The 22,303-nt window shown below is 45.6% G+C and overlaps 1 protein-coding gene and 1 long non-coding RNA gene across 2 annotated transcripts in view; both read right to left on the reverse strand.

The window, feature by feature from the left end:
- The window catches only part of LOC102517661 (SLAM family member 5-like), a 48,787-nt gene that overhangs the window by 24,095 nt on the left and 2,389 nt on the right, over nucleotides 1–22,303 (reverse strand). Inside the window, exon 2 of the mRNA XM_032463976.1 lies at nucleotides 20,757–21,085. Coding sequence (XP_032319867.1) covers nucleotides 20,757–21,085 — 329 coding nt within the window. The remainder of the gene's footprint in view (nucleotides 1–20,756; nucleotides 21,086–22,303) is intronic.
- On the reverse strand, nucleotides 3,244–7,626 carry LOC116658700. Its single transcript, XR_004313967.1, has 3 exons — nucleotides 7,532–7,626; nucleotides 5,562–5,675; nucleotides 3,244–5,000 (listed from the first exon to the last, which is right to left on the reverse strand). It is a non-coding gene; the product is annotated as an uncharacterized LOC116658700 (long non-coding RNA).

Below are 22,303 nucleotides of genomic sequence, written 5' to 3' on the forward strand. Positions count from 1 at the left end.
CACGTAGATCAATCAAACAGAATAAAGAGTACAGAAATAAACTGACACATATATGGTCAATTAATTTATGACAAAGCAGCCAAGAATATACAAAGGGGAAAGGACAGTCTTTTCAATAAATGGTGCTGGGAAAACTGAATAGTCACATGCAAAAGAATAAAACTGGACACTACCTTATACCATACACAAAAATTGTCTCAAAATGGATTAAAGAATTGAATGTAAAACCTGAAACCATAAAACTCCTACAAGGAAACATAGGTGGTAAGTTCATTCACATAGGTTTTGGCAATGATTTTCTTTAGTATGACACTAAAAGCAAAAGCAAAAAGGCAAAAAGCAACCTGTGAGACTACATCAAACTAAATAGCTTCTGCACAGTAAAGGAAATCATCAATGAAATGAAAAGGTGATTGACTGAATGGGAGAAAGCTTTTGCAAACTGTGTTTCTGATAAGAGGTTAATATCAAAAAATATGTAAAGAACTCATAAAACTCAACAGCAAAAACACAACCAATTTAAAAATGGGCAGAAGATCTGAATAGATATTTTCATAGATGACATACAGATGGCCAGTCAGTACATGTAAACAGGCTTAACATCACTAACCATAAAGGAAATGCAAATCAAAACCAAAGATATCACCTCACATCTGTTAGACTGGCTATCACCAAAAAGATGTAATAACAAGTGTTGGTAACAATGTGGAGAAAAGGGAACACTGTACATTATTTTAGGGAAAGTAAATTGGTGCAAACACTATGGAGGTTCCTCAAAAATTAAAAATAAAACCACCATATGATTCAGCAATTCCACTTTTTGGGTATTTATCTGAAGAGAATGAAAACACTAAATTGAAAGGACATATATGCACTCTCATGCTCAATGCAGCATTATTTATAATAATCAAGAAATGGAAACAATCTAAGACCTAAGTGTCCATCAACGGATGGATGGCTAAAGAAAATGTGATATATATATATATGTATAGATGTAGATAGATAGATAGATATAGTGGAATATTATTAAGCCATAAAAAGAATGAAACCTTGCCATAAGCTACAATATGGATAGACCTTGAGGGCATCATGCTGCATGAAATAAGGCAGAGAAAGACCAATACTAAAACTGATAGATACAGAGAATAGATTTGTGTTTGCAAAGGGTTGGAGTGGGGGGAGGTGGGCAGAATGGGTGATGGGACTCAAAGGGTACACTCCTAGTTATAAAATAAATAAGTTGTGGGGATGTAATGTACAGCATAGTGGCTATAATTGATAATATTGTGTTGCATACTTGAAAGTTGCTAAGAAACTAGATCTAAAGTTCTCAATACAAGAAAAAACAGTTCTGTAACTGTGTATGGTGACAGTTGCCAACTAGATTTATTGAGTTAATCATTGTGCAATATATGCAAATATTGAATCATTATGTTGTAAAAGTGAAACAATGCAATATGTTATATGTCAAAAACCTCAATTAAAAGTTCTAATTAAATCAAATCAAAAGGAAAAAGGCACATCTAGTTTGCAGCAGCCTGGAAGTCATAGGGGCAGAACCTCTGGTGACCCTTCAGAGCCTATTGGCCCAGGGAATCCTGAACAGGCCTCCACCTCCACCCTTGAGGCTCCCATGAAGTCTCTGCAGGGGTCTACAGCATTACTGAGACCACCTGGGGTCAGGAGCAGCCTGGGTGATCTGGAGCCAAGGTCTCCGTCTCCCAGAGGACCTCTCCCTACTGTCCAGAGCTCCCAGTCTGTGAACTGGGGATGGTGGGGCCTGATGGGGTCAGACCTTAGAGGAACTCACTCTCCATCGGAGGGCTAAGGATGCAAAGGAGACCAGAAAATGCCACTCCACACACACACACACACACACACACACCCATGCACACCCTCTGCCAGAGGTCAGATTACCCATCACCTAGTTCCAGGGGCAAAGTCTCCTTGGGAAGGGGCAGGGAGGGTGGCCTAGGAGAGCAACTGGGATCATGTCATTTCCCAGCATCTGTGCATCTGCCCCAGGGTCAACTTCTGCCTCAAAGATCAGTCCCATGGATTGGACCCCAGCTGCATTTAGCACAAGCCAGTATTTGGGGAACATTTTTGAGAAAATGGCTCAGGTCAGTTGGCAGCCCCTTCAAGGACCCAGGAAAGAGTTAAGACACCAAAGGAAGTTACTTTCTCTCCACATAAGTCTACGCCGGTTTTCTTTCTACCCTACTCAGGCTAAACACACCTGACGACACTGAGTGGGTCTAACCCACAAGCCAGTTCCTGCCAGCTCTGCCCACCTCTGCCAGGAAGACACAAAGGGCATGAACCCTCTGCTGCCCAGCGTCCCACCCACTGAAATCTAGATCCAGCTGCTTTTACTTTTTCTCTCATTTTGTGGAAGCATTTTTTAATTTCATGCTTTAAAACTTTTATTAATTTTTAATAGACTTTATTTTCTAGGAGGGTTTCATATTTACAGGAAAACTATGAAGATAATAAAATTCTCATATCCCCTACATACTATTTCCACATTATTAACATCTCACATTAGTATGGTAATTTGTTACAACCAATCAACTCCTATTGATATATTAATATTAATTAAGATCCATACCTTATTCAGATATCCATGATACTTACTTTATGCCCTTTTTTCCTTCCAGGATCCCATCCAGGATAGCACACTACGTTTAGTTTTCCTGCCTCCTTTGGCTCCCTTAGCTGTGACAGTTTCTCAGAATTCCCTTGTTTCTGATGACAGTTTTGAGGAGTGCTGGTCAGATACTTTGTAGATTTTCCCTCATTTGGGATTTGTCTGCCATTGCTGAAGTCACAGGCTCTTGGAGCAAATCAACAGAGGTAAAATTCCCTTTTAATCACATCATCTCAAGACTAGTCATCAGCCCCAGGAAACGCCTTTCAGTCATTTTTTTTTTAAATTCCTGCCTTGATTTCTTATTTCCATTTCTAAGAGAACTTTCTCGTTTTTAGATTGTGTCTTTCCTTCTTGCTTTTTGTAGGTGGATGCATTTCTCTAGAAAAGGGTTCCTAGTTTTCATCAGATTCTCAAAAGTTTGCATAACACAAATAGAGTTGTCAAGGCCAGCTCGGAGCCTTTTCGGTCACTTCCAGCTCTGTCAATACTCATGAAATATGACCCGGAATTCAGCCCACAGCAGGGCATTCCTTCTAACTACAGGAATCATTTCAAAGGCTTGCTTTTTTAAGGATTGTTAATATTTATTGTCAAGGTGTTCCGGCCAAGGGAAACCACTAGAGGGGTGGTCACAACAAGGAAATATTGCCAATAAATGCTGAAGAAAGGGAGGAAAGCCTCAGCATGTCACACTGGAGCGCTGTCACCGAGGTGGTTCATGGTGCTGTGTACTTTGGTGAAGGTGCTTACTGGACTGTCAGGAAACCACAGTGTACATTTCATAGCACCTATAAAATGCATGAGGAGAGAAAGAATTATGGATTCACATTTTACTTTCCTGATTTACAAGCACTGAGAATGGAGAAATCCCTAGACACAGCTCTCTCCCGCCCAGGAGAAGTATCTTTTGAGTTCTGTGAATTGGCCAAGTTGTTACCTCTTCCTGAAGCCATCACTAGCCAGCATGACAAGGTCTCCATCATTTGACGTATCATTAGCTACCTGAGGATGAGGGCTTTCGCTAACCAGGAGGATCCTTCATAGAGCAGAAGGTCCATCACCTAACACATCAGTAAAAGTTTTAGGTGCATGATGAAGGAAAGCCCCAGCGCACCAGCCATGGAAGTATTTGAAGCACATTAGGGAAGTCACATTTTGCAGTCCTTAAATGGCTTTGCATTGGCACTAAATCAAGATGGAAACTCTGTACATTTCCAACAATTTCCATCGACCAACCCTGCTGCAAGCGATTGGCTGAGCTTGACCCTTTTCATCTGGGGGTTTAGGAAAATGCAGCCTCAGTGAGGGAGGGATTTTGTATTTGTGTGATGATCTGCCAAGTTGGATAACCAATCTTTCACTCACTTGCCCCTTGGAGCTAAAGATGGAGATATGATTTGTCTGTTTCCCCTCAAGCAGGACCTGCCCCAGACTCATTGCTTCTGAGAGTTGGCACTGCTCTAAAGGGGAATCCAGAGCAGCTGGAACCTTTTGGCTGTTAGTGAGTTTTCTGGTTAATAGCTAAATCAAGAAAGGTATTGGTAAATAAGTGGTATTTGGTATTTGAGGAGGGTTTAGGGGGGAGGAGAAGCACTGACCAATATGACTACCTACTGTTGAGAATCCAAACTAGGGTCCACTAACTCTTTCCTGGAGAACGAGGAAGCTATGGGCTGTAGTGTATAGAGCAGTTCCATTTTATGTGGACTTTAGCAAACCAAACTGTTAGGAACTGGGCTATTGGTAACTCAATATTAGTATTCTTGTACCTCGTTGAAACTTCTGGTTTTGTAATAGCCTTTAACAGTTTAAGAGTTTTCTTAACCTGTTTGGGACCCAGTGTCAAGAATCTCCAGTTCTGAAACTGGTGTGTCACCTTGTCAATACTGCATAGATCTGGAAATATCATTGCTTGTTGTTCTGCAAAGCCTTCATTCAACTGTTTTTTGCACAATATTCAACAAAGTTTAAAAGCCAGTGGAGAAGAAATATGAGTAATTAGTTTAAGCAGGTAAATGTTAATGAGGAAATGCCTCAAAAGCACACATTATCCTAGCTCAGAACTCATTTTACAGCCCCGGTTAGTAGGATACTCCAAACTCTGTCAAGGCAACTGGACTTTCTGTACTTAAGATGTGTATGTTTGCATTGCATGACAGATGGTTCTGTTTGCTTAGATTGATAGCTAGGAAAATAATCATTCCATTATTCTGGCCAAAAGAACATTAGCTCTTAGATTTTGGCCATTTCAGCCAGTCTCCCTGCCAGCACGGCATATGAACATATGTGGATTGGATCTTCAAGGAAATTGATGCATCTGGGAGAGTATGGCCATCTGAAATATCACCTGTTAAACATAAAAAAATAAAACAAATGAGCAAATGTAACACAGCAGAAGCAGACTCACAGATATAGAGAACAAACTGGTGGTTGTGAGAAGGGAGAGTCTAGGGGGAAGGGTATGATGGGGAAGGGGATTAAGAGGCACAAACTACTAGGCACAAAATAAATAAGTTCCAAGGATGTAATGTACGGCAGAGGGAATGCAGTCAATACTTATAAGAACTTTGTATGGAGTACAACCTATAAAAGCATCAAATCACTATGTTGTACACCTGAAGCTAACATAATATTGTAGTCCAACTATACTTCAATAAAGAAACAAGAAAGAAAAATGTGGCTTTAACTCTGTGCCGATTTATCCTTTAAAGCGGTTTATTTCATTGCTTCTCTCCTGTAGCATTAAGTCAACCTTTTCTTAAAATCTGAGACAAATAATTGAGGTTTCTGCAGAATAAAGGAGTTGTGCAGGCATGATGCAGTAGCTTGCAACTTCTGTGCAGTCATTCCTTGCTTTTGCATGTGATGGGTTTTAAAGTGCTTATCAACAGTCAGCATCTTGACTTACCCACGGGAGGACACTGGCTGTGGTGCGCTGTTCTGTTTTTGGTAGATGTGCTCAGTGAGCCAGAAACAGTTGAACACGCAGGTAGGAGCTTTGAGGTACACGACAGAGGTCCTCCTTTGCAGGCATTATGCAACCGAAATGATGCAGGGTAAATCACTAGGAAGTGATTTTTGCATCAATCAACATATGTATTTAGAACTCAAATAAGTATAGTTGTAACTTAACATGAAAACAATCTGATAAAAGCATAGTATGTTTTTAAATGCCCAGAGAATAATAGGGGAATCTATGCCAAAACTTTGGGAAAGGCTTTCCAACCCAGTTAAGATTCTAAGTCTTAATAGCATAATTGAAAGTCCTGAGACATGACTCTTCCCAAATTTCTTCAATGCCCTCTTTCACTTAAAGGGGTGCATGCAGGACGCTCATGCGTGACATACAATGTCAAATGCACTTACTGTTATTTAATTATTTGCTCTTTTATACACGCACACACCCTTAATTAAATGTGAACCAAATGCTCTGTTTGTGTCCTACAACTTCGGCTCAATCGTTGTTCTATCAAATTCTGGACAGTGATAAGAAGTCTATAAAATTATGGTCCTCCTTTCCTTTTTAAATATTTTCATTAAATTAAGGCCATGTGTAACTGTATCATCAAGGACCCACCTGTGAAATTGTTCAGGAATATTGTAAGCCCAACAGTTTGTTAGAACACAGCTATGTCTGCATTTCTAACTCTCACGATATCCCGCCCTCAGTTTTTTTTCTTTCAACATGTGAATAACTATGGTGGCTTTAAAATGAGATAAAAGATACCCACTGAGCTTGGACAAAAGCCTCACAGGGTAACAGGTGAAGGAGACACGAGCCCTCCCCTCAGGGTTTTATCTTCCAGCAGGGGGACAGTGGGGGCAGAACACATTGCTGGGGTCGAACACCATTTACCATGGGAGCAGGTATTCATCAAGGGAACACTCTGGGAAACCCCATGGGTAAGGACCTGAGTTAGATCTCAAACCAGAGGCCAACTTAGGAGGGTGGAGGAAAGGCCACTCGCGGAGGTGAAAGCAGCCTGAACTAAGGCATGGAGAGAAGAACGAGAAGGATGGTTGTGGTCGAGTCTGCTACTGGGCAGGGTTCAGGGGAGGGGAGCAATGGCGTTCTGAGTGTCACCTTAACCCTGCACACATATTTGCACATTTAACACTTCTGAAATTGGGTTACATCTTTGAACCAATGTTACTGAGTGGTACATAGAATACAGATGTATCTAAATGTCCTATACAAATACAGGCTTGAAAAGACAGCAGCTACTATTAATTGTAAGAAAATTACAAAAAGAGACGTTACCCTAGAGAAGAGGGGCTGTGGGAAAGTAAGGTGGAAGGGCTGCTATCTTTTTCCTTAAACATTTGCTTGAATTTTTAATCATATGTATATGACATGATCTTTGTCATCAGGAATTAACTGCCGGAGAGAACATAACAAATTGTTTTCTGTATTTTTCTTTGAAAATTAAACTAATAAATATTAGATTATTTTCAAATAGGTATTATTTGATGAGCACGTACATTAAGCACTGCGTGATAACATTATTTTGTCTAATCCTCACAGTAGCTTGATGAGCTCTGCCCCGTTAACACCCTCATTGGGCTCATGAGAAATCAGAGATCCAGGGAGGTTGAGGGTCTTGCCCACGGCCACACAGCAGGAGAGGCAGGCGTCTAGCTGTGAGTGCTAAATATGAGAACCAGATAGGAAGTGCCCTACAAATTCCAAAATACTGTGTATCCTTCATGTCAGGGTGTCTTCAAACTGACTTGAGAAGCAGGAATGAGACTACTCATGTTCTAAAGAAAAAAAAATAACAACAAACACAAAGAAACAAACAAAAGCTCAGAGACATAAAGAAGTGAGGATGGAAAGGGACACAGAGATCCAATTGGGGATCTGTGTTTGCTACTGACCTGGAGTCTTCTCTTGGTTCTTCAAAGCAGGCTCCAGTTTCCGAAGATCAAAATGTGCTCTCCAGCGCTGGGTATTTCCCCCTGAATGAGCCCCATCCCCTGGAAACCCCCTGAGTCCCATCTAACCTCCCCCAGGAAATCTGCCTTCACTTCTCAGAGGCTGTCTCAAAGGGTAGGGCAGAGTCCCTCTCCTCTCTGAGGCTGTTTCAGCTCAGAAATGTCTCATCCAGATCAATATCTCAGATCTGAGACATCAGGTTCTGAAGGGTCCTCCACTTCCCAGTGGTACCCACCCTACTCCCAGCCCTGTACTGCCTCTCACCTGGATGGAAATCCCACCCAAAAATAATTCTCACCACCATGATCACAAACATGGACCCCTTCTACATGGGAACCTCACCTGATGCCCCACCTGGACTCTTACTGCTCAGGGATTTGGCCCTTAATCCCTGGACCCTGGGCCATGTGTTTACATCTGAACTGATGCTCCACCAGTCAACGTGTCACCCCCTCCCAGTCTCTCTAGTCCCAACCACACCTGTGATCCCCTGTAGTCAGTGTTAAGGGCTATGTCTGTGTCCCTGCGAAATTCATATGCAGAAGTCCTAACCCCCCATGTAGTGGTATTAGGAGGTGGGCCTTTGGGAGGCAGTTACTTTAAGATGAAGTCATGAGGGTGGAGCCCCTATGATGGGATCAGTGCCCTTGTAAGAAGACTAAGAGATAGCAGAGCTTTCCCGCTTCACCACGTAAGGAAACAGCAAGCCAGGAAGAGGGTCCTCACTAGGAAGAGAATCAACCAGCCCTTTAATCTTGGATTTCACAGGCACCAGAACTGTAAGAGTGTATTTCTGTTGTTTAAGCCATCCAATCTATGGCATTTTGTAATAAAGCCTTAAGAAGATGAAAAGAGTCTGGAAGAGAAATGAAAAGACTCGACGTGCCCCCATCACCTGCAACCAGCACCTCAGCCTCCCTCAAAGCGCCCTCAGTCCCTGAGGACCGGCAGCACCGGGGCACTAGTGCCCCCTGGTGGCTCAAGATCAAACTGCCCTGGAGATTTCCTGAAAGAGTGTCTTCCAACATCAGGTCACCATTCAAAAAATATGTAATGAGTGCCAACTGTGTGCAGCACGACTGGGATACAAAGACAAGAAGCAGAGTCACTGCATTAAAGGAGTCCTGAACTCTATTAGGGAGATGGAAGCAGAATTCATTTCAGTGCAGGTTGTATGTGAAACAGTAAAGAGGCTCTTAAAAAGCATTTTCTTTCGTCAAGGAGAGCAGAACAGAATGTGTGAAAACCGAAATAAAGCAGGAAAGCTTCTTGGAGGAGGAGTGCAGGAGGATCTACAAGGAGATCACAAGTGGAGAACACACAGCCCCCAGGAGGGGAAGGGGCTGCAGGAATGGGAAGAAATGTAGCTCAGAGGCCAGTGGCTTGAGTCTCTGTTCCTGACGGGGGCCAAAGCCACGGTGAACCAGAGGCAACTGGTCCAGCATGTTGTGGGATGCACACTCCAAAGCCTGCATGTGAGTGCTCTAGGGATGTGAGAAATGGCTTTGAAATTAATTTTTAAATGAGCTTTTCATGCATAAAAGTTTACCAAGAGAATAACAATCTGAGGGGGAGGGACAAAAGGGGAGTAAGTGAGACCACTGGCTTCCTAGGCTGTCCCCAGATGCCTCCTCACACATCTCCAGGGGTCAAGTAAGATTGGGGATCTCAGCAGAGGGGATGGAAGCAAACAGAACTGAGGAGGGGAGAACTGACTCCCTCTATGACCCCTTCCAGTCATACAGCTCAGTGTCCAGAGGGTGGATGTGCATTGGAGGGGGTGCTGGGTCACACAGCCAGGCCCTGAGAGGATGGAATTTGACAACAGGGGCCTGAGGGCAGAATAAGCGGCAGCAAGCTCCTGGTTAACTATCCACTCAGATCAAGACTCCGCCAGCCAGGAGGAGGGGTGTGGGGAAGCCAGGAAATCTCCAAGCTGCAGGGAGCAGAGCCAGCCAGGACAGCCTGGGGGGAGGGCCAGGAGAGTGGGGCCAGTGAGGATCCAGGGACCGTGGACAGAGCCCAGGGCCACAGCCACGTCCACGTGATGAAATACACAGAGCAGCAAGACTAATGCCTCCCCCATCAAGACTTTGGGTCCTGGTCTCGCTGCAGGCTGGGTGTGTGGTCTCCAAAGGAAATGGGGTCTCCTGAGACCAGGACAGTCTTTTCCAGTTTGTGTCCTCAGGCTTCCCACAGGTCCTTCAGATTGTAGGTGCCAGAATAAATGTTTCCTGTTTGTGAGAATGATTCCGCTTCCAGAAGATTTTGGGTGGAATTGAGACGATTCTCTGGAGATGAAGCTCACATGTGGGTAACACACAGCACCTAAAAGCACTAAAGAATTCCTGTGACAAGTATCCCTGAAGATAATAAAAGGCCCTAGGCTCTGAGCTAACCTTCCCCAGAAAGAATTCCAGACCTCAGTCAGTGCTCAGGGGCACCGGTCTGCTTTGAACTCTGCTCCTCGGTCTGCCAACCACTCAGTTCCCAGAGGTCAAGCCAAGACTGCCTCCTGCCATCACCTCTGATGCAGCCTTGTGAGCACCTGCTTCTCCCCTGCCCAAGCACTGCCACGGCCTAGACCCAGAACCGGGGCAGATTCAAGACTAGGGACAGCAACTACAGGCTACACGCCAGGTGCATCTCTCAAACCTGAGCACAGGACGTCATCTACGGACTCGGGGAGTGTAACTGACTGTCACCCAGGACTCCCGACAGCCAGGGGTGCAACTAAGCATTCTGGAGGTCCTGGTTTTCCTGGTCATTAACCCAACTTTTATTGAAGTTTCCTTCTCCTCCCAGGAGAGTCTGCATCCTACTGCATGTTCATTGTGGTCATTAGCTCTATCCTGGGGAAGAGGGCTTACAAATGGCCCCCAAGACCCTGGTGCTGGGCTGCCTGCACTCCTAGAAAGCTCTTATAAGTTGCTGGCAACTAAACCAGACTCTTGGGGTTAGTGATTGTCTGTCTCTCACTGTCCAAGCTGCTCCCACCCCTTGTTCTGCAAGAAGAGAGAATGACCTGGGAGCAAGGTCCTTCCTCTGGAGCACAGCCCCACTCTGTGTGTCCAGCTAATCACTGAGAGCCGGTCGTTCCTCTCCATGGGATGATGAGAGAACCGGGGTCACTTCCTCTCCTCTTCTTGACAACCTCTCTTGGTCAGTTTTCCTGATAAAGCCTGTTCCTTAACCACATGGAGTTTCAGGAGTTCTTCCTGAGACCTGGTATACAGTGGCGGTAATCACAACAGACCCACCTTGCAAAGTGGCACAAGACTCTAGAACTGAGCAGTGGAGATATAAAGGTGATTTTCTTAAAGGACAGAGAGCCAAAGGCACCGAGGCTGTTTCTCCAGGCCCCATCCTGCCCAGCACCTCCTGTCCCCAGACAGGCAGCTCCCCAGCTTCTCCACCTCCCCGAAGCCTCATCCCTGCACATCCATCAGGCTCCACTTTCCATGTTTTTTCTCTTACCTCAACTTCTTTGAAAAACTGTCCAAAAAGCCTGAGACTTATTATTCCCATTTGTTGTATAAAGATCCATCTTCTGAAAAGTGAAGCAGCTCCGTCTTGTCAGTGAAGGGCTGTAGTGAAGAAGGAGGGGTGGGAGACAGAGGGGCAGGCTCCTGCCTGGGTCAGCTTTGTCCTGTTCCTGGAAGGAAATCCGAAGGACCCCTCACAGGGAGGGAGCTGTGTTGACAGCAGAGGGTAAGATGCTAGGACGGCTCTGTCCCTGGAGGCTGGGGGAGAGAACTGGATCCGGGTGGTGGAAGCAGTGGTCGTAGGAGGACAGGAGGCAGGTCGGTACTGGGGATGGGAGCCGGGAGAGTCCTGCTTCCAAACGGAGCTGGACCCACGTCCCAGAGGGAGAGGGGAGAATGACACTGTATTAAGTGCCCACTGTGCGCCGGGAGATTATACACCTTCTCCCACAGAATCCCTATGACTCAGCCATTCTGATCCTCGCTACCTGGTCTACAGAAATGCACGCGTGTGGCTCCAGGGGACATGAGAACAAGGCTCCTGCAATGCTGAGTGAAAGAAGTTGAACAGGAGGGAACACGAACTCTGCCTCCACTTGTGTGAACCCCCAGAACAGGCGAAGTAAACCATCACGTTCCTGGATGCTTACTGAGGTGGGCAAACTCTGGAGAAAAGCAAGGGAGTGCTTCTCTCTGGGGAGGGGACTTTGTGATTTGTAAGGGACACACACAGACTCCTGGGGTGCCAGGGTGTTCCATCTCGTGACCCATGGTGCTTACATTGAGTACTTCTTTATAATAATTCATTAAGCTATGTGTTTATTGCTGTATACTTTCTGCGAATTATTTTTCACAGTTAAAAAGGTCCTTAACAAAAGAATACTGCAGGTAACTGTTGGGCAGTAAGTTTTTCTAATATTTTGTGGCTTTGTTAGGATTTATCACAGATGTGGGTGATGAGGCAGATGGCTTGAACATTTCACAGCTCTTGATGCACATTTCAGACCCTATGGGATCTCACTGTTTAATTTGCATTTCTATGACAACTAGTAAGTTGCAACATGTTCTCTAACGTTTCTCTTAGCTGGCTGTGTTTTTAATTTTGTGAATTATCTACACAAAGCTTTGAATATTATCCATTGGGGAAATCCAGTCATGTTTGAGACGCTGTCCTTAGTATTTTGAGGGAAGAGAAGGATCCACTGAAAAAAGATACTGAAGATACCAAGGGGGCGGGGGTAACCAGAGGGAGCAGCTGGTGTCCCTTCCCCAGGCAGCTGACCCAGAGCTGTGAGAATCCTTCTGTGTGGCCCCATCCATCCTGCATCCACTGATGCAGCCCACAGGACAGGCCCTGGGGATGCAGTGAGCCAACCTCATACCGGCCTGGGAGGAGCAGGTCCAGAGGGGCAGCAGATAAAACATGACAACTGAGATACGGGGCTGGACGGAATGGACATGGTGATGGAGGGTAGACAATACCCACAACAGGGTGGGGAAAGGGGCCCTTGAACTGAGTCTGGAGGGAGTTTGGAGAGTGGGGGTGGGGTTGGGGGAGGAGCTGAAAGAACTGTGAGCAGGCAGAGAACTGCGTGGAATAGGAAGAAACGTCGGGCATGTTTGAGACTAGTCCGGAGAGACTGGATGAGACCACGAGGGCCTTGGATGCCGTGCTCAGAGTTAAGCTTTATCTTATCCGTCGGCATTTTCCGAAGTATGTGATGATTCAGACACTAATTTAACAGAAGCTCAGGAGGGCTTTTGCTTGGAAAAAGAAAGAAGGAACTTGGAATCCCATGGTCACATATGTTGTGAAATAATAGATTAAAGAATTTAATCAAATGTTCCCAGTGAGGTAGACTATGAATATCTCAAAAGGGATCAGGCTGTACATTTCCCAAACTTATCTGACCTTTGCCCCACCCTCTTCTGGAGGAGTATCTCTCAGAACTGCTGGTCCCGGCAGCACACTGAGAATTTCTGGTGTCAGTAAATGGTGGCAAGTTACGATGCAGTGAGTGCAGGAACCAAGCTACGTTCTGTTCTCCCTACAAGCCCTCACCTTCCACTCCCTCTCCCCACCTATAGTGACTCATCAGCTGTGCGGTCCTTCCAGTGAAACCCCACTGTGTTATCAGCAGCACAACCACATCTTAGCACTGCACATGAGTGATTTAAGGTAGACCTGTCTGCCCCCAGCCCAGACCCTCTTCAAGAGGACACTCGTTCCTCCCACAAATATGAATGAGCCCCTGCTGTGTGCCAGTCACCACTCCGGCTGCTCAGGACACAGCCATGAATGAATCCAACAAACCCTCTGCCCCTGTCATTGTATTAGAAGGAGAAGACACTACAAGGCAGTCATAATAAATAAGGAGATGACTTAGTGTGTTAAGAGGTGATAAGGGCTCTGGAAAAAGAACAGAGTAGGGAGGATGAGAACTGGGTGAGTAGTTTTAATTTACATAAGACGGTCAGGACGGGCTTCATCAAAGAGGACGCTTTTGAGGTAAGACTGGAGGGAGGTGCCGGAGTGGACATCAGGCTATGGTCCTTTCCAGAGTGTCTAAGGGAGAATCCATTTCTTGCTCATTCTGGTTATTGCCTGAGTTCATTTCTTGGCAGTTTTAAGACTGAAGTCCCCATTTTCTGCCTGTTGTAAATGGAGGGCCTTTCCTTACTTCTAGAGACAACCACATGTCCTTGACTTGGGGCCCCCGATACTCCATCTTCAAAGACAGCAGCAGTGTGTCAAAATGTCACCTCGTATCTTTCTGACTCACTTTTATCCCTCTTCCTCTTCCACTTTTGTGGACTCCCATGATGAAAATGGGTGCACCCAGATAATTTGGGGTGAATCTCCCAATTTAAGGACCTCAACCTTGATTATATCTTTAAGACTTTTTGCCATGTAAGTTCATATAACCAGAGGTTTGAGGGTTAGTGCATGGCTATAACACTTAAAAAAAAAAAATGATGACTGGAGTCTGAACCCTGGGATAGTCCAGAATTTAGAGATTGAAAAGATAAGAAAGAAACTAGTCAAGGCAACTAGGGAGCTACTACTGAGTTGGAGGGAAAGAATTATAAGTGGTGAATGCAAAATGTTTTTTAATTGAATTATTAGTCAGTTACAGTGTGTCAATTTCTGGTGTACAGCACAATGTCCCAGTCATGCATATACATACATGTATTCATTTTCCTACTCTTTTTTTCTTAAGGGTTATTACAAGATATTGAATATAGGTCCCTGTGCTCTACAGAAGAAACTTTTTAAAATATATTTTTATATATAGTGGCTAACATTTGCAAAGCTCGAACTCCCAAATTTATCCCTTCCCATCTCCTTTCCCTGGTAACCGTAAGATTGTTTACTATGTCTGTGAGTCTGATTCTGTTTTGTAGATGAGTTCCTAGTGTCCTTTTTTTCTTTCTTTTTTTAGGTTCCACATAAGACTGATATCACATGGTATTTTTCTTTCTCTTTCTGGCTTACTTCATTAAGAATGATGATCTCTAGGTCCATCCATATTGCTGCAAATGGCATTATTTTATTATCTTTTTATGGCTGAGTAGCATTCCATTGTATAAATAGACCACAACTTCTTTATCCAGTCATCTGTCAATGGACATTTGGGCTATTTCCATGTCTTGGCTATTGTATATAATGCTGCTATGAACACTTGGGGTGCATGTATCTTTTTGAATTGGAATTCCCCCCTGGATATATTCCCAGGAGTGGGATTGCTGGCTCATATGCTAAGTCTATTTTTAGTCTTTTGAGGAATCTCCATACTGTTTTCCATAATGGACTGCAGCAAACTACATTCCCACCAACAGTGTAGGAGGGTTCCCGTTTTCTCCACACCTTCTCCAGCATTTATCATTTGTGGACTTTTGAGTGAGGGCCATTCTGACTGATGTGAAGTGATACCTCATTGCAGTTTTGATTTGTATAGTGAATGCAAATTGATGCAGTGACTCAAGCAAGGACAGGTCCATTGCTGCTGAGATTCGAGGAAAAGGATGACTAAAAATGGCCATTGGATTTAATGACATGGAGTTTCCTGGTGACCTGAACTAAAGTAGTTCCATTGGTATGGTGGCAGGGACAAGGGGGAGCAAAATCAGAGAAAGAGATTAATTCAAAAAAGGTATGCAAATGCTTGATATATACATGAAAAGATGTTCAACTTTTCATTAGGGAAATGCAGTTCAAAATCACAATGAGATACCACTTCACACACACTGGGATGGCTATGGTCAAGAAATAACAACAGTTAAGTGAAGGCATCCTTTACATTGATGGTGGTAAGAGAAAATCAGTGCAGCTGCAGGTGAAAGATAGAAATGAAAGAATGAGAGGATGATGGACTACAAGCAGCTTTATGAAGCACTACCCGAGGGAAGGAAGTAACTGGTTGGGAGTTTGGGATGATGAAGAAAAAGAAGTCAAAATGAGTGAAATTATGATCCTCCATGAACCCAAATCAGGTACATCACTTTAACTTGGGAGAACGTAAGTGTTTTATTTAACATCTGTAGATTTTATTTTTCCATCTGTACAATGGGGATTTCTGCCTCACAGAACTGTTGAGGGTCCTAAATGAAAAACTTATGCAAAGCCTATTGAGTTGACTTTTGAATAATAATGCAAGGGGAGCTCATTTGAAGATTGAAATACTGAAACCCACGACAAATCTTGTAAACAGAAGAAGGAAATCCTACGAGACCCAAAAGTGACAAGCATGTCCTCTCAGAATGCTTCTTCAGCGCTGAGGGCACGATCCCTTATTTCATGTCTCCCACAAGCCAAGTCCCCATGGTCCACTTATGGGGTAATTCCTCTTTCAACCACCGCTGATCCAACAACAATGAACTCAGCCCAAACTGGGCTACCTGAGTCTTAGGCTAGGTCGTTGGTAGAGGAACAAGTGAAGGATCTTCCCATCCGAATACTCCAGGATTCCCAGGTCTTCAGTGACCAGTGTAGAGAAAGGGTAAGATCTGAAAGCTAGAACCATCCAGTATTGGATTTAAGGCTTTGACCTGCCACCAACTAGTTTGGGGACAATAGTTACTGTCCTGTAAAAGTCAGAACATACCCACCCTAGAGGGTCCTTGTAAGAATTAGAAGAGATAATATTTGTAAAGGACAAAACCTGGTCCATATAGGCTCTGAAAGTCCAGCTCCACCCGTTGTTGAGCTGAGGTCACATAGGTCTGAGTAAAAGAGACCAGGGACAGAACTGGAAGAAACAGATGTCTGAAGAATGTCAGGATAAGAGTGGAGATGTCTCAAGATTGCCAGGTTCCCCTGCTTCCTTCAATTTATCTTCAGGCCCTGGCCTGTGTTGTGGACCCCAGACTAGACAGTGTTGAGAGGCCACTCTTCCTTCAGATGTTCACTGATGTCCTGGGAATGCAAGACAGAAGATTCCTAAAGCAGCTGAAGGATAGAGTAGACCCAGAGGGACCCACATGGATCCACTGCTGCTGACAAGCGCTGTTTATGGACTTCCTAAAGCACCCAGCGCCACACTACACAACACATGTAAATTTTCTTGTTAACACGATTGATTGTCCAGAAACAGTTAAAGGGGCAGTGGGGCCAGAATCAGCAGTGACTGGGTTTGACAAGCACAGGTGTAGGAATGGAGGGACATGGGACAGATCAAGCTGGGCACAGCTCCCACCTCTCACCTTGTACGTGCCTTCTCGAGACTCTTGCTGGCTCAGGTTCTGCACAGTCGATGCCAACATCATGGTCCTTCCTGCCATCCTGCTGCTGAGTTATACACAGAGTGGAGCTTGAATCTCAGCCTCAGAAATCTGTACCCTCTTCAACTACTCTGAACCCAATGCCATGTTCACGCCCGCCATCCCCTCTGCAGGGGAAACTCCTGAGCAGCAAAATGAAGGGGAAAGAGAGCCTAGGTTCCAGTGGAAGAGAGGGGTTATCTGGGTCAGGAAGGAGAAATGCAACCTGCCTTGTTCAGTCTCCATGTTCTTTTTCTTCTTACATGTCTTCCAAACATAGAGTCCAATTCCTAGGAAGAACAGCATAATCACGACGGCCCATAGGATGCCTTGAAGGGGGCCAGCAATGGCCTGTCCATTGTGAATCTGTTTCCCTCACTCAGAGAGAATGAAGAAAGGTAAAGGAAAGGTAGAACTTGAGATACACCTGCCAAGGGGACAGAGAGGGAGAGCAGGGGGAGGAGTCTGAAGGGTCCTGGTTCAGAAGCTGAAGAGGGAGGAGCAGGGAAGGTTTATTCATTCAACCGCGTCCTGAGCTCCTGCTTGATGTTAGGGATACTGAGATGAACAAGACGTGGTCACCCAGAAGGATGACTGAGAAAATATCAAAGTCTGCTAGTCAGGGGCATTGCAGTGCAATAGAGGCTTACAACTTACATACACATCTTCAGGGAGGGCCTCCCAGAGGAGGTGATACGTAAACTGAGTCTCAAGGGAGGAGTAGGAGTTTCACAGATATTCAGGGTGGACACAGCATTCCTGGAAGGAGGAGCACCACATTCAGAGAATGGCTGTGTTGGCCCTGGGAGTCGCCAACACCCTACCGTGGTAGGGAAAGGGGAGAGGTCAGGGAGGAGCTGGGATGAGGAGGATCAGAGGGAGGAAGAGGCTCTTTCCAGAGGGTCTTGTGGGTCATGCTGAGTGCTGAACGTTATCTGAGACCCCAGGATGGGGCCCAGTGGCGGGTAACCAGGGGCTTTATGTGATGCTGACACATCAGATCCTCCCAGCAGATCTTCCTAGTGGAGGATGGGTTAGAGGGGCGAGGCTGCACACAGGGTACCAGGTTATTCATTCATTCATTCATTCAGTGAAACAGCTGACTGTGAGCAAACTTTGCCAGAAGCTCTGCTTGGGCCACAGATTCAGGCAAGACAAAACATGGCCCCTGCTCTCAAGGTGATCCAGGCTATGGAGGAGACAGATCTATACACAGAGTATTGCTGCTCAGTGTGTGGTGTCCATGGACCACTCCTTATAAAACAGTAACTCATGAGCTGGAAGTTTATAGCACCTGCAGGGCCCTGAACAAAATGAGACTGAAGCATCCTTTGTTCAAACTTTATTAAAAACAGAACCATAACCAAGCACGGGGCCCTGTGTGACTGTGCTGGTCACAGACACGTGATGCTGGCCTTAACGAGGGAAATCCTTCAACAGGACAAAGTAAGGAAGTGAGGACTCTTGACTTGGGAGGGCTGATGGTAGAGAAAATAGCATGTCTAGAGGTTCTAAAGCTTGCAATAGCAGGACACATTCAAGGACTCCAGGCAAACAATTCAGCGTGAAGCGTATGAAGTAAGAAACATGGGCAGAGGAGCTTCTGAGCCCTGAATCTCACAGGGAGTCACTGGAGGTCAAAGCCCTCAGATCACACAGACATTGACACCGTCCCATTCGCTTTTCCTAAAGACCACTCTAGACACATAATGAATGATGGATAACTGTGGGGAGAGGTACTGAAAGGCTGATGCCTGGACCAGCAGGGGCAAAGGGTGGAAGGGAGAGCACAGATGTCAGAGACACTTAAAAGCAGAAACAAATTGGTTGTGCCCCCCAGGCTCCTGTACGCAGTGACCAGTTGGAAGGTGGTGCTAATAAGATGGGGGGGGGGAAGTCCAGAACTCTGAGCCCCGTGAACCTGAGCTTGGACAGAGCCCCTTCTCTCTGGCAGGTTGCACTCACCATGGGCACAGACTTCCCCAAGGTCTAACGTGGCAGTTTTCTGGTCCACCTGGTTGCTGACCACACACATGAGTTTGGTGTAGGGCTGGCTCAGGGGCAGGCTCACAAGCAGGGTCCAGGAGTTGGGGGCTGGTCCTGGTGTCACTCTGTGTTCCAGCTCCCTGGGGAGGCCCTTGCTCTCCCAGGTCACATTCAGGTCCTCTTTGTCCCCTGGGTGGCACGCCAGGGTGACATTGCACCAGACTGATGTGATGGACTGTGACTTGACCAGGATGTGAGGAAGGGGCACAGGCTCTGGGGGCAGGAAGGAGAAAAAAATGGAATCTCACACAAGTGGAGAACATTACAGTTCATGTTTTCTCATCCATTACCTCACTGAGGCTCTGGCATCCTCCCTCTCAGGATGGTGAATGCATTTTCCAGAAGAAGCACAATTTTCCCAAAACCCAAATTTATAACAATGACAGTAAGGAAGGGAGCCACTGACTTAAGCCCTATGTGATCTCATTAGACTAAGCAAGTCTTAAAATTCTCCCATTAAAAAAAACTACATGCTGGACCTCACCTTCCAGGACCCCACCTTTCAGGACCCCACATTCCAGGACACATTATGTAGAAGAAGTTGGGATGTTTCCTAGAAAGAGCAGTCTGAGAATGAAGAGCTCAGTCCTGGTCCAGCGCCATTTCCCTGCTTCTCCTGCTCAGATGATGCCTGGGATCTCACAGCCCTTGTGGAAGACTGACATTTGCCCTGCATTAGGATGCTGAAAGTAGAGACATTTCTGAGAGATGCAATGGGAATGGGAATGGGAATGACAACTGCAAGTGTGGTTAGAACAGGCCACTAAACTTGAGGTCCACGCTGGAAGGGAAGCGAGAGATTGACAAATCAGTCTTAGAAATCACATGGGGATCTAAAGCTGTCAAAGTCACTCTCACAGCAGGTAGTTCCCTGTGCAAAAGGAACTTTCGGGAAACAAAGAGTTGACTAAATGAGGTTGTGAAGAAGTATTGCAGTGTAAATTTTCTCGCTTATCTTTTGAAGATTTTGGAGCTAGATTTGAAGAGCCTTTGTCAGTGAGGTTGTCTCTGGCTGGTGCTGAGTAAGAGAAGAGAGGACGGGAGAGACCATCTACCATGGATTTCCGAATTGTGGTAAGTGAATTGTACTCTCTTCCAGAGATGTCCAGATACTGATCCTCAGAAACTGTGAATGTGTTAGGTTACATGGTAAAGGGGAATTAAGGTCACAGATGGCATTAAGAATATTAATTAGCTGACCATCAAATAGGGAGATTATTCCAGATCATCTGGAAGGGACCAATGTAATCAAAAGGATCCTTAAAAATGGAAGAAGGAAGAAGAGAAGGAGATCAGAGGGATTCAATGTGAGAAGGATCTGTCCTACCATTGCTGGCTTTGAAGATGGAGAGCAGTGACCACGAGCCAAGGAATGCAGGCAGCCACTAGAAGGTACAAGGAGAAAGAAAACGTTTTCTCCCCTGGAAAATCCAGGAAGGAACACAGCCTTGCCAACACTTTGACTTTAGCTCAGTGAGATCCGTGTATGACTTCTGAACTCCAGAAAGATAAAATAATAATTTTCTGTTTTAAGCCACTAAGTTTATAGTAATTTGTTATAGCAGCAGTGGAAAACTAATACACAAATTACATAAACTTAGACCTATAAAGAACAACAATCATTCTGGCAAATACCACTTGCCCCAAATCTGCGTTCTCCTCTCCCAAAACACTGAAGTGATTTTTATCCCTGGTTTGAATCTTAGTTCTGCTCTCCATTTTTTGTGAACCCACTGACCCTAATTTCAAACAGTAAAATAAAGTCTGAAGGCTGCTGTCAGTAAGGAATCCTGCAAGATGAGGCCTATGTGACAAAAGAAGGAAGTGAGCTATGGGATGGGGTGAGGGGGGTCACATAGATAATGAGGGGGAAAACCTGGGTACGTTCTATTCCTCCAACAAAGCTGATGCGAGCCCGGTACTGCCCACTGTCCTCAGATGTCAGGTTCTCAATCCTCAGGGACGTCATGTTGGGCACGTGGACCCTCTGCTGGTACTTGTCCTGGAGGATGATCCAGGTTGGAGCATCTGTCCCAGGACGGACTTTCAGCAGGACTCTGTAGTTTGACTCAGGGCCAAAGCCCCACGAGACCTCCTCCAGCTCAGCTCCTGGCTCCTTTGTCACATGAAACAACACAGAAGCTCCTCGGATCTTCTGCAGAGGAACGTGGGCTCCAGGACTCTTGGCCCCAGTGCTGCAGACACCTAGGGCATTGGGAACAGGAAATGTGAGTGTTTTCGCATCAAAAATGAAGGAGAACTACAGAATCCACATTTAGAATGAAATTCCTTAGTAACTCCCTAGATTCTCCAGAGGCAGCCGAGTATAATACATTTGAAAAAGTTCTGGAATTAAGTCCTGGTAGTTCTAGTAAAGTGTAATCTGGAATAGGTTACTCGTGGTTACCTAGCGGACTTTCTGTCAGCACTAAATGCATAATTGTAGAAGGAACTTCTTACTTGTCTCCCAAAGATACCCCCGCCTCGTGTCCACATCCTTCTGTGACCCCCTCCCTGGAGTGTGGGCTGCACCTAGTGACTTGCTCTAGGAAGGGAACACAGCAAACGTGATGGATGTCACTCAGTGACACTGGGTTATACAAGACTCTGACTTCCCCTTTGCTGCCACTCTCTCTCTCTCCCCTTCACTCTCTCTTGCTCACTCTGAGGAATCCAGATGCCACGTTGTCACCTTCTCTATGAAGAGGCCCATGTGAGGAGGAACCAAGGGCAGCCTCCGGCCAGCATCCAGGGAAGAACTGGAGCCCTCAGTCCAACAGCCACAGGAACTGCCTCCCATCAGCAATCACACGAGGGAGCTTAGAAGCAGATCTTGCCCAGTTGAGCCTGGAGCTGACTGTAGTCCCAGCCAAGATCTTGATTTCAGTCTGAGAGACCCTGAGCCAGAGGACCCAGCTGAAGCACCCCTGGGCCCTGACCCACAGAAAGTGTGAGCCTACTCCTGGTAGTATTTAAGGCACTAAGTTTTGGGGTGATAGGTTACACAGCAAAAGACACTGAATTAAATATGAAAGCTGCTCCCTTCCCTGCTCCTTCTAGGCAGTGTAGTAATCAGGACAGGCTAGACTCTGCTGTGTAACAAAGAGTAGCAATACCTCAGGGTCTTAGAACAAGGGAGTTTCATCCCCCACCACAAGTCCCATGAGAGAGTGAGGAGGGGGTCCTGTCACACACGGTGGAGGCTCCACCACCTGGTAGCTGCACCCATGGAACCCACAGCATCTTCACAGGTCCCCAGCCCCACAGCGGGGAAGGAAGACAAGAGAATCATGCATGGGGTTTCACCACATCCACCCAGAAGTAGCGTGATCTCTGCTCATGCTTTGTGGCCAGCATGATCACAAGGCCTTAGCTAGCTGCCAGGGACTAGAATATGTGGGGAGCATGCGATCTTGTAGTGAG

The sequence above is a fragment of the Camelus ferus genome, chromosome 21 (assembly GCF_009834535.1).
Source record: "Camelus ferus isolate YT-003-E chromosome 21, BCGSAC_Cfer_1.0, whole genome shotgun sequence".
Lineage (NCBI taxonomy): Eukaryota > Metazoa > Chordata > Mammalia > Artiodactyla > Camelidae > Camelus > Camelus ferus.